General features: G+C 45.3%; 1 protein-coding gene across 3 annotated transcripts; it reads right to left on the reverse strand.

The window, feature by feature from the left end:
* Positions 1–2,741: 2,741 nt before the first annotated feature.
* LOC119466448 (uncharacterized) lies at positions 2,742–6,446 on the reverse strand. Of its 3 annotated transcripts, none has more exons than XM_037726965.2 (6): positions 6,100–6,446; positions 5,735–5,848; positions 4,769–4,873; positions 4,521–4,607; positions 4,340–4,420; positions 2,742–3,862 (listed from the first exon to the last, which is right to left on the reverse strand). In XM_037726965.2, exons 1-6 carry the CDS (start codon positions 6,419–6,421, stop codon positions 2,772–2,774), a joined length of 1,800 nt encoding a protein of 599 aa, XP_037582893.1. In that variant the 5' UTR covers positions 6,422–6,446; the 3' UTR covers positions 2,742–2,771. The 3 variants fall into 3 exon arrangements, with proteins under 3 accessions (XP_037582893.1, XP_037582892.1, XP_049513668.1); XM_037726964.2 differs by having other exon boundaries at positions 5,729–5,848; XM_049657711.1 differs by lacking the exon at positions 6,100–6,446 and having other exon boundaries at positions 5,729–6,051.
* Between the last annotated feature and the right edge of the window lie 6,023 nt (positions 6,447–12,469).

A 12,469-nucleotide genomic window follows, 5' to 3' on the forward strand; every position in this document is an offset into this window, starting at 1 on the left:
GTAGATGGAGAAGTTGTGTTAAAAAAGGACCATGCGTACTATTTCCAGGTGCAAGGCCAAATGGCTGTTACAGGACACAAGTGGTGTGATTTTGCTATTTGGACTGAGAACAGCCAGCCTGGAATGCCAGCAAACATCCATGTGCAGCGTGTGAGCTTTGATGAATTTTTTTGGCAGCAGGACATGCTGCCTGCCCTCCTGCACTTTGTAAAGCATGCACTGATTCCAGAGATGGTGACCAAACGCGTGAAGAGGCTGGGGAAGTTGTACACTTGCGGACAATATGTGTCTTACAAGAAATTGCAGCAAGGTTTTTATGTTTGCAGCCCTGTAGATGAGAGCCTCACTCTAAAGATCAGGAAGCTGAAGTAAACTGAACATCGGTTAGGAAGGTTTTTGCAGTAGCAGAAGTGGTATCTCGCTTAAGCCAAGTATGACAACCTTAGTGTTCAGGAAATTAATACAGCTATTACATTTTGTAGTATGGAATGATAGATCTTCGAGGAAAGCAAATATACTGCGCAAGATTCGGACAAGGACGAAGTGAGGAACACTTCCTAAAGCTAATTGAAAGTTAGCGCTTGTCCGTGTCCCTCACTTTGTCTTTGTTTGAATATTGCGCAGTATATTTGTTTTCCTCGAAGTATGAACGAACTTGCCCAGCCACAACTTTTATGGAATGATAGGTGATGCTATTTCGGTGCAGTACTCTTGAAGTTAGTACTGCAAGTGAAGAAGACTGGAGGTAGGAAGGTGGACTAGCTCATTTAAAAATTCAGCAGCTTTGCACAAGGATAGTGATAAATGCAATGCTACGGATTGAGAATAGAACAGAGTAGGGTCAGGGAACAATTTGGAGTTTATAGTATCCTAGCTAAAATCAAGAAGTGCACATCGTTGGGGCACATAATGCGAAGGTAACAGCAAAAATGGTCCCCTGGGGCAAGAGAATCTATTCCAAGAGAAAGAAAGCGTATAAGTGAAGTCAAGTGAGCTGATGAGAAAAGGAAATATGAGTAAGTTGGTTGCAGCAAGCACAGGAGAGGGTTAGTTGGTGAAATATGGAAGAGGCCTTTGTCACGGAGAGGGTGTTGTTAGGCTGATGATGCGAATTTTCTGTATGAATATAACATACAGGTTTGCGATTGCATGGTGCCCCTAAAGGATATCTCAAAATTCATAGAAAGCGAATAGCCACGAGAGGCGCTGCAAGAACAGGTGTGACGTTTAAAAGAAACAATAGTTGTGGCTGTAGGAAAGGAGTGGTATCTTTTACTTTTCGAAGGGCACCTGAACTGCACCATGGGGCAAAGGGAACGAAAACGCAAAGACAAGTGCTGTAGTGGACGCCCCCACAATAATGATCACCTGGAGATCTTTACTGTGCTCCGACATTGCACAGCACATGGGCACATTCTACATTTTGCCTCCATTCAACTGCGACCACTGTAAAGCAGATTGAAATCTGGTGTACCGGGTGGTTACAGAGTCCTAAGCAGACAATTCTCTTGCTAATGATGCAGCTTTATGAAGTAGAACACTCAAAAATAAAAATACAAGCATACTGTTCATTGTCATGAACAAGCTGTGATAACACTTCTCTTTTTCATGGATCTAAGGTTAGGTCGACTGCTTTTCACTTCCAAGCAGCGACTGCAGAGTTCTCATTCTTGAAATGTTTGAATCCAGCAAAAAGATTTTTTGCTGCTATAATATATCTTATTGTATGTATTTGTCTTGTGTTTCTTTGGCGCATAATAGTGGCATTTAAAGATGTTCTTACTGCTCATGTGTTTTTGTGATGCTGTGTTGTATACTACTGCTTGTGTGCCTTTATGGCACACCAATAATAAAAATATGGGATCTCACAAGCCATTTGAATGTGGCAGCTGATGTGTTCTCTGTATGTAATGTCACAGGACCGCACACGTGACAATATACCTTTGTCTGATACGTGTGCCTTCTCTGAATAGACTGAAATTGAAACAACTTGCATTTTACACTGTTTTCATGAATTTATTTCCTTACAAAGCAGTAAAATATCAACACACTAATACAGTAAAATCTCGTTACAAGAGACACTTGGTTATAAGAGACATTTGAAAATGGTTTGGTTGGTTTTCCTATGTTCGCCATGTTAACATCACATACAGGAGACATGATTACAAGAGACATTCTGTTACTAAGGACAACTTTTTAGGTCCCTAGAGTAAGTTCTTCCCTATTTAGAAGAGACACAACCCAGACACCGTTCTTCCATCCAACCTAGGATGGAAGATCCTGTGGAAAACTGCCCTGAAGATAAAGCTTGGGCCTGCATCCAAGAGCCTGCAGATGTGGACCTCTTGTGCTCCAAAGAGCATACAGATAATGCAATCCTTGCGCAAGTAAACAGTACATGTGCGTTAGAAGATGAACCAGAATGGGGGGGAAGAGGACGACGAGGACCATGCAGGGCAGAAAGTGTCGGCAGTTGAGGCTGACGAACATATAAAAGCACTTCAAAGGTATTGCGAGCAACAGGAAAGCTTGCAAAGTGAAGTGCTTTACCTCCAGAAGTTGGGAACGAAGCTAATACAATCTGCAGTCACTAAAAACAAACTACTATGAATGACTTCTTTAAGCCATCCTGAGCAATTTCCTGTAGATGTGTTCAAACACACTTTGATGCTGATGTATAATAAAGTGGTCTAGTCCGACTACTCGGGTGTTTTAGAATTTTTGGTTACGAGACCAAACAGCAGTTTTTGCACTGAAATTGTCATCAGTGCTTAAATAGCCGCTTCACCTTTTATGAGCGGATTCCTGAAATTGCTGAGGAAGCAACACACTTGAAACACATGATCAGCAATATCAATCATGGAAATTGGGAATGGCCGGTCGAGTATACGAAAACTTTTCACGCGTGCAATAGCCCGTTCAACATGAACTCTTGCACAGGCAATGCGCCGCGTTTCATGGACTGCAGCTGGTGGCATCTGTTTTTGATGGCGCTGACGGAATGGAGGTCGGTATACAGTCACTCCAGGTGGTAAGTAGGGGAAGGTGAAACCCTTATCCACCATGACTGCATCTCCTTCTACCAACTCGTCGAGTAGTCTACTGCTTTCCAGGATCGTCGTGTCGGACACCGACCCACCCCAAAGGCGGGAAACAAATGCTATGTACCCATCAGGGGTGCACCCCAAAAGCACCTTGTATGTATTATAATGTTTGTATGGCGAAAATGTTTGCCTTTGGGCACTCAGCGACGATGATCGTTGAATTCTCACTTCAGTTGCATCGAGGACCAGTCTTGTGTCAGCAAAGTCTCGAAATGACTTCGGCAGGTACGGTTGTAAGGCTTCCCGAGGAGGCAGTGTTGTCAATTCTTTTAGCTCTCGTTGCAGCAGATTCACCCATGTAGTGAAGATGCGGCTAACCTGGCTTTCACATATTAGGAAGTTGCGTGCTAGCTCGACACCACCCATTCCTCTTCTCAGCCTAAGCAAGGTCATAAAAAACTCATTTTCTATTTCACTATCTTTTCGATGCCCACGAGGGCCATTTTCGCCTTTCTGGTTCGAACCCCAGTATGTCATTTCACTAGCGAGAGGTTTTAGGTGGTCAAGTAAGCTTTTGAAAACTTCAATGTTTGGCAGTCCGACGTAATACATGCATTTACTTGGATCATGCAGTATTTCTACTGTGAGAAGTCTTGACATGACACTGTCAAGCTTGTTTTCAAGCCTTAGGTTTCTGTTCTGAAGCCAGATAGCTTGTTTCTGAAGTTCACCGAGAGTGCGCTCCATGCGCCTCACATTGCCACAACTGCACTGTTGACAACTGCATTGTGGCAGGGTCATCTGCAATGGCCTGGTATCTGGAAATGATGCCAAAAGAAAAACTGTCACTTTCTCAGGCAGCAGACTTGCTGTGATAGAACTTATTGGTGGCCTGGTGGCAACCACTGTTTCCATAGCTGTACTGCATATGGCACAGGAAGCTTTAGAGCGTGCTCACAGTTACTACAATAGAATACCTTTATGGCTGCCAGGTTCATTTCTTAACCAATGAATATGTTGTTGAGAAGCATTACAAGAATATAAACATTGTGCCTTGCTGGGTTCAGTGCCTGATAATGCACTGCATCATTTCTTGGAAAATGTGCAGTTATGTGCTCTGTAAAATAATGAAATAGATTTTGGATATAAGGGAGTAATTATGCACCTAAGCACTGAACCAATGCAATAGATTGCATTGAATGCATATCGTGTAAAAACATTCAGTGTAAATGAGAGATGCAACAAACAAACTGCTTTAGGGAAGCGTCAGAGTTCGCATGTGCCCATGAGCTTACCATCTACAGAAACCTGCTGCAGTACATCTTTGTGGGGTACCACGTCGTCATCTGATAAACACGCAGTCATGTCAGCATCATCTAAAAGAAAAAAATGACTGTCATCACAACAGCATTGCATGGGAAGCAACCCAACTAAGCACTGGTTTTAAGTGACGCAGTGTAAAAAAGGATATCTAACCAATCTCATTGCAAAACTCCTTCCCAAGTGCTTGGTGAACTGTGTCGACAGAACTGTGTAGACAGGCATTTTCATTCATGCCAGCACCTGCAGGATGAAGTGAAGAAATACAAAACATTTCCATAGGTTGTTAAGTCACTTCAGGCAAAACCTTGGGCTTTTTTTGTTATGTGCACTTAGCAACTATAATGCTAACGCTGAGTATACCCTGACAGCCTTTTGCTACTGTGGTTTAATATATAATATACCTTTACTGGTCTTCCCTTGGTTCACCGAAGGGGCTGTAGGTTGCTGTGTGGCAGGAAGCTGATCTGCTAGGTTCTTGCTACATTGCTGCTTTTTAGAAGCAGCGCCTGTAATGAAGTTTCATGCTGCTTAGAAAAAAGCTGGTAAAGCATGTACAGACTGTTTAGGCAGAAACGAGAAATCACAATGCCAGGTGCCTCTACAAGTCCGAGGATCACTATTTACATATCCTAAAAATTATGCGCACTGTCATCACTGCAGTGAACAAACACACAGCTGTGTACACTCAGGGCGGACCACCTAGCAGCGGTGCAGACCAAACACAGCATGTATACATCCCCATCACAAGCCACATGGTACTTGCATGCTCCCGTCGAAAAGCCTACGCCTGCGTTGCTTAGCACTAGTTAGTGTGACAAGTGGTATTAATCTGCCACGGTGGCTCAGTGGTTATGGCACTCGGCCGCAATCAGAAAGACAAGGGTTTAATCACGACCTCAACGGGCGCGTTTCAATGAAGGTGAAACACAACGCGCGTCCGCGAGTTTGATAAGAGTGCACGTCAAAAACACATTAGTCCAGAACTCCCCACTACAGATTTCTCATACTCCATAAGTTGCTCCAGGGCGTTGAAAGCGAAAAGGAATAAGTGGAAACTTGCATGGTCGCTTCTCGCACCCAACGCAGCGCCTCAAGCTATCTTGGTTAGCGTGAAATGTCCGCAAAGCATACAGCAAAACAATAATATCGAGCGTTGCGCTTTTTTACCGGTCCTGAGCAGTTTTTTTTTTTTCATTTCGCTATTCTTGGGTTACTGCTCCATTCTAAACGTATTGTTGCAGCGTTCCGCGCGGCTTCTGAAACTTCGCCGCGCTCAGTCGTGCGTATGTGACTGGTAGCTTACATCAATGCCCATTTCACCCTACAAGAAGGAAACAAGTACATACAAACTGCAACCTTACATTCACCTTGTTTTTTCAGCCAACGGCTGTGCCGATCTGCACCAGCCTGGCCCGGAGTTCTCGTGTAGCAGAACACATTTGGCACGTAGTCGGGATGATTGCTGAAAGTTGACGGCTGCCCTGCAATTTTCGAAAATATTATCAAAACCCGCGAAGCTGTCATACTTGCATGAACCAGCGCAAAAGGACACGGAAAGACGACACGGACGGATGACCCGGATACCGCGCATCCGTCCGGGTGGTCAGGCCAAATCGTTTTTCACCTTGTCGATTGTTTGTGCTGGCTCATCAAAGCATAGAAAACTACCTAGCTCAACCGCATGCATTGCACAAAACTTGTCTTACGTCTATCAAGTTTGTTTCGCACTTACCTGTAATGAAATGCGCGCTACAGATGCGTGAATGTTCGTTCGGCTGCCACAATGAACCGTCTTCATTCTTCCTCTTTACCGCAGCAATCCAAGCATTTCGCTTCTCGGGATAGAGTTTCGCTGACGGAAATCTAAAAAACTTTACCGCCGCTTTGCCATAGAAGTAATTAGTGCAGCCATACGCGACGCAGTGCGCTGGCATTGTGTCGAAACGTACAGCCCTGAAACATCGAGATTGCCGGATCAACGTAATCTGGCGGGAAATCGTCTGTCGGCTTTCCAACCAAAGTGAGGGCGCTGCTGTCCCGCTTTCGTCGCGCATGCGCAGCAGGTTTCCCGCAAATTGTCCATTGCGCCCACACCCGTGTGGTAACGGGTTTGATGGCGCACCCGCTGGAGAGTCCGCTTAGCCCGCGCGAAAAGTTTCGGAGATCCCGCCATTCGAGTTACAGAACCGCGGTACAGTGGAAAAAAATGCAGCGGTTGCACAGAACGTTTGCTTTAGGAAATTCACACGCGTTCACCGCTGCTTGTGCTCATCGCGCCAGCGTTATGATTACGATGGCCATCGCAAGCACTCGCGCACAGCCTTGCGCGCATCCTTCAGAAGTTGTTTATGTTTCACCAACATCCGTTTTCGTGACACACGCGTCCAATACCAAGGATGCCTATGGAATACGATCACATGATCTATACAAGCAGGGACGGCATAAACATATTATTTGCTAAAAGTACTCTTTGTAATAGTCATCAATCTATATATTGTAAATTTTGCTCTGCTATCTGCCTTTTGGCGCTGGGTATGCTTTCCTTTCTCTCTCTCTCTCAATGTTTTTCTGCTGAATTCGGAGACTTTCGAGCGCATGTGTCACTGTATTCTGTTGTGCACACTTTTGAGCACGCAATGGTGGAAAAGCTTCGCAAAAAGAAATGTCAGAAAACTCTGCTCGATCGGCTGCCATGCAGCGCAACAAGCAAACGGCAGTCACTGCAGTGATTTTCAAGGGTACGATGATCACTCGAAAAAGAAAATGGGGGTGGGACCACTCTGCGAGTGCTATGATTACGCGGATAAATGGGATATATCTTTCAACGAGAAAAGCGCCTACTAAAAAAATTAAGTTATGGGGTTTTACGTGCCAAAACCTGTTCTGATTATGCGGCACGCCGTAGTGGGGGACTCCGAAAATTTGGACCACCTGGGGTTCCTTAACGTGCACCTAAATCTAGCACCTACTAGAAATGACATGTTTCAAAACTTCACTTGGCGTCGGAACACCTGGCATTTGGTTAGTAGCGCGCGGCGTGGAATGCAGCAGGTCACGTACACATCAGCACTTTTCTCTGCAGTCTGCAAGGATCGCTCATTGTTTGCTACTAATCCTATCATTGAACCGTCGTCGCGTACAATAGTAGAACACAATATCCTGCCACACACATCGCACCTCACCACGTGGGGGAAGCAAGTTTCCCGATATTGTCGTACGAGCCTGCAAAATAGAGGAGGCGAGGGTAATTTGCAATTCTCCTTGGCACAATAGCCTAACCTGCTGGCTAGCTGGCATGCACTCATGATGTACTATGCACGGCGCTTTCTTTCTTTCTTCCTTTCACATTTTTCTCCCCGCAGCCACAAGTAAGTGAACTCACGTAGGACTACATTGAAAGCGTGGTTGCAGGCACGTGTGCTTGTAGGAATGTGGGGGAGGCGCCGTGACTAGACTGACACCAACAATGAAACCAGGAGAAACAATTCCCTGCGCGTTTTGCTCGCTTTGTAATATTTAGTGGCGCCACATTTGACAAACGTTGGAACTGACGTGAAACAGCTTGATTTCTTTTTGCACAGATCGCTCCACCACCAAAAATTGCCCGTGTGATTCATTATTTATTGAAAATCGTCTGTTTCAAGCACTGCTTAGTAAAACTTGTGAGTGCTAGCAATTACGTGACACTCTATGGTTTTAGTAATGTGCAACAATTCTTATGAATTAGCGTGTACATGAAAAAGAATGTCAATTTGCGCGGACCTGGCAAGCAGATAAATTACCAAACTCACTCCTCTCCTGTAGATTTCCTAATTAACATAAGCCTATTTTCTCTCCATAAAATTCGTTATAAGGGCTTGCTGCTTGTTTATTGAGAGTTTCAGCTAGAATAGTTTTGTCCAGTCCTCGTTAATGCGTTAACAGTATAGTCATAAATTACCAATTTGAAGTAATAATAACTCACGACCTGTTCATCAGAACACAAAACAACTTTGCACAGATGATAAGTACACGGTAGCCAAGAAAACCACTAAATATTGTTGTCCTGAGTTTAAAAGGAAGAAAGGTATTCATTCATAAACGTTTGTAGTTTTGCCCATTTTACTTGCGCCTATATAAATTTCTGACTGCTTTACACACAATTTCTCCTCATAGAAACCTTGTATAAGATTCCATTTAAAGACACAGCAAATTTCATTTTGTTATGTTGAACAGTTTAACCGGAAACACAGTACAGCAGAGGCAAGTACAGAAAAACGTCGTTTTTCACTCCTACTGTTTTGACTGCCGTCAAATAACGCTTCAAACTAGGCAATAATACTAGGTAGCATTGGAAAGCGCAGAAAATAACCGTTCTAATGCAATAAAGTTCACAATCGTCCAATGAGCTCAGGAAGCACAGTGCGTCCGCAAACAATGACTAATATGCCGAGCGCGTGCGCGTGCCGCCGTAGTGGGACGGCTACCTTAATTCACTTAGTAAGTACAAGTAATTTCCGCACGTTGTTCTTGGTGTCATTGTTTGTTGGCTTCTTATAATATGATTCCTTAGCGATGTCACCCAGGGTTCACAATGCCTCAAACGTGTGTGTAACCACGCCTTCAACCAAGAGGTGGTACATCAGGAACGTTTTGCTGCGCAAGAGCAATTCTTTTGTGTCCGTGTTGCTCTTGCGGTGCAAAACGTTTCCGGTGTGCAACCAGGAGACCCAAATGGCCACAACAGGTGGTGTTGCCTCAACATTGTTCTGCGGGTGGAAGCCACTTAATTGTGGCTGCTTGAAGAAGGAAAGAAAGAAAGGAACCGCTGGGGACTGCGGACACCAGAACAACTGTTAGTGTCCCTGCTTCAACGTCATCAACCACCACCACCAATGCAAGGAGAAGAATGATAGTAGAAAGTAAACTGCGGTGAGAATGATACAGCGGTCATTTAGGCTATTGCTCACGATGATGATCATGGCTTATTCACATCCCCCTTAAACGTGCTGGTGATCGAGCCTGCTTGAGTTAATCACGAATGCCTTAATATTTTTTTCTCTTTCTAAATACTTGCTCCTTCCTTAAAGATAGGAAGGCCACCACCAAACTCGGCGATCTCAAATCAGACCTTTACGAGCTTGGTACCGTTGGCACGCCACAGGGGTTGGTTGTTTCACCGCTTCTTTTCAATATTGCCATGTGCGAGCTCGCGACCAAGCTAGAACATCTAGGCGGTATCCGAAGCGCCATTTACGCTGACGACATCACCGTCTGGTGCACTGGAGGTTCGGACGGACAAGTCGAACGATCTCTACAGGAGTCAGTCGACTGCGTTGTTAGTAACATACAGAAAATGGGACTCAAACTCTCGAGGTCAAAATCTGAACTTCTCCTGTACCGCCCAACTAAAAGGGGTCCAAAACCGAAAAATTGGAAGCCCTTAGACGAGATCAATATCAGACTACACAAGGCAACTGGGCAAACGATCCCAAGAGTTGACTCTATCCTGGTTTTAGGCATGATTATCGAGGCCAACGGGCACAATGGTCGCACAATCAACAGACTAACCTCGCACGCGGAGGAAGTAATTAGACTAATTTCCAGGGTGTCCAACAATAGAGGACGGCTCAAACAAGACAACCTTCTGAGGATTTACCACGCGTTCGTAATGAGTCATGTAAACTATGTTGCACCTATGCACAAATGGCAAGTTCACGAGAGAACCAAACTAAACACGCTCATTCCAAGAGTATAAAAAGAGCCCTTGGCCTCCCGATGCGTACTAACACCGAGAGCCTCGTGAGTCTAGGTGTTCACAACACCCTAGAGGAAGTCTTCGAAGCGCAGCAGATGGCGCAGCTTGCTAGACTTTCGTCCACCATCGCGGGGCGAAAAATCCTTGAAGGCGTCAACATCAATCCCATTTTTGCGATGGAACGCAACACGCGGCTGCCAAATCACACGAGATCTTACATTAAGGTTTCTCCAATGCCTAGGAACGTACACCCACAACACAATACAGGCAGAAGGTTGGCTAGGGCCTCTGCACTCCTGGCACACGCACACGCGTCGGACGCATGTTTCGTCGATGCCGCTTAATACGAGCGTTCCGCTAGCAGCACCTCCCGTTTTGCGGCCGTCTCCGTTGACACCAAGGGCCGGGTACTTTCGGCCACATCAATCATTACCTCGTCGCCCGGTAAGGCAGAACAGCTAGCCCTAGCATTAGCGCTGTTAGATCCAAGCCAAACGGAAGTCTACACAGACTCGAGATCGGCAGCAAGAGCATTCGCATCTGGGGACGTCTGTAAGGAAGTCGCCAAGATACTCGAAGGAAAAGTACGTGTTCATCACACCATTACCTGGTTCCCGGCCCATGTAGGGTCGAAAGTAGGGGGGCTTGTCAACGCCAACGAATTGGCCCATGCTCAGGCGCGAGGTGTTGCTTGCCGCGCCGGGCTATCTGGGGCCGGTGCACCAGGCGGGGCCCACGACGGGTCTGGTCCGATCGTGGCGGTGACGGAACCCCCCGCTTTAGGGACATACTCTCCACCTTTAACGAAGTCACAAAGCATTATCAACTTGCTCGCAGGGCATTTCCGTTGCCCCACCGGAATCTATCACGGCCTCAATCGGTTACGCTTAGGTTATTACAAACGCACTCGTATCCCAGCCTCTCGATCTATAGTCGTTTCACGGAGGTCGTGTCCCGACTGCGGCGGATACAGTGATTTTAGCCATATGCTCTGGGAGTGCCCCTCTTTACAGGACCACACGGATCAAGGGATCCCGCAAGACACATTTTATTTACTGATAAAGAGTCATGACTGGTTCGATCAACTCAAGGCAGTCCAGAAGGCCCACGATGCGGTGGTGAGGCTTGGCCTTGCCGTCCCGACGTGGGAGCGGCCCGCGGTCCTCCTTCCATGAAAACGAGGGGTGACTACTTCAAGACGTCAATAAAGTTTACTACCTACCTACCTACCTAAAAACTTATCTACATTGTAACGCTACCTATGTCTGTAACGTATCCGGTCATATTAATCTCTTCCTTGCTTTATTCTATCGCTATTCTCAGCGTCTCTTGCTTATCTCGACTCTTGACCGGCTGATCCTTCATTCCAATTAAAATCAAAGCACATCTGGAAGGCGCACGTTATCAATGGGTCTCACTGGGTGAATCCCTGCGCTTTCCATTAGGATGTGCGGAGCGATGTCAGGGTTTTTGCTGCTGCAAACACAGGCCTCATCTTGCTGCACAGATTTGCTCCGGTACGTTCTTGTCCTTGGGCAAGGAGCCCGAGCGCCCGATAACTAAGCACTACCCTTTGCTTATCGTACAGATTTTACCTCATAATCAATTTCTTTCCAGTCTTGTAAACCTCTATGGTTTCTTTTGTTCCGATAATTTGCATGCAATTTACTATTGGTTTCTCTCACATTCTTTTTCATGACTCCAGGATGTCTATTTACACTTTCAGTTACCCTGTACTTGCTTGCCAACTTTCTTGACGTCTTCCTCCATTCTTTTGTACACGGTTTTGAGGTACATATACTTGTGCACTGTAGTCGCCCATTCATTTTGATTCATGTTCCTGAGTCCTTCAAATAAAATTTTGTTCTGCGCTTCTCTGATTTCAAAAACTTGGAGCTCAACTCGTTTCACCCTGCACTGTCTTATTTGTTGTTCTAACCGTTGTCTCCTGTGGCCAACCGGCCTGCCAATCTTTGGTTAACTTGCAACGCCGACAAGATATCCGATTTTAAGCACATAATGGTATGTGCAAACCGTAGCTCTGGCACCAATACTCTTTACCAGGCAACACGCACCACCTCATAATTATTGTGGCCCCAAAGTGCTCGATGTTTTAGTATTGCTGCATTCCGCTTCCTCTTTATTTTCAGATTGTCTTGGTGGCTGCTTCAGTAAATATTTTCTTTGTCTATGCATGCGCCGAGGTACACTTATATTGCTTTACTATAACGATACTCCTCCAATTTGCCACCACCAATTTTTAAACATTCTCTAATAAAAAAGTGAAAAATGCGCTGTAAATCATTTTATATATTAAGTGTCCGAAAAGCGGTAAGCATATTCAGAATTTCATAAAATATAAGTA

Source organism: Dermacentor silvarum, chromosome 10 (assembly GCF_013339745.2).
Source record: "Dermacentor silvarum isolate Dsil-2018 chromosome 10, BIME_Dsil_1.4, whole genome shotgun sequence".
In the NCBI taxonomy this organism is placed as follows: Eukaryota; Metazoa; Arthropoda; class Arachnida; order Ixodida; family Ixodidae; genus Dermacentor; species Dermacentor silvarum.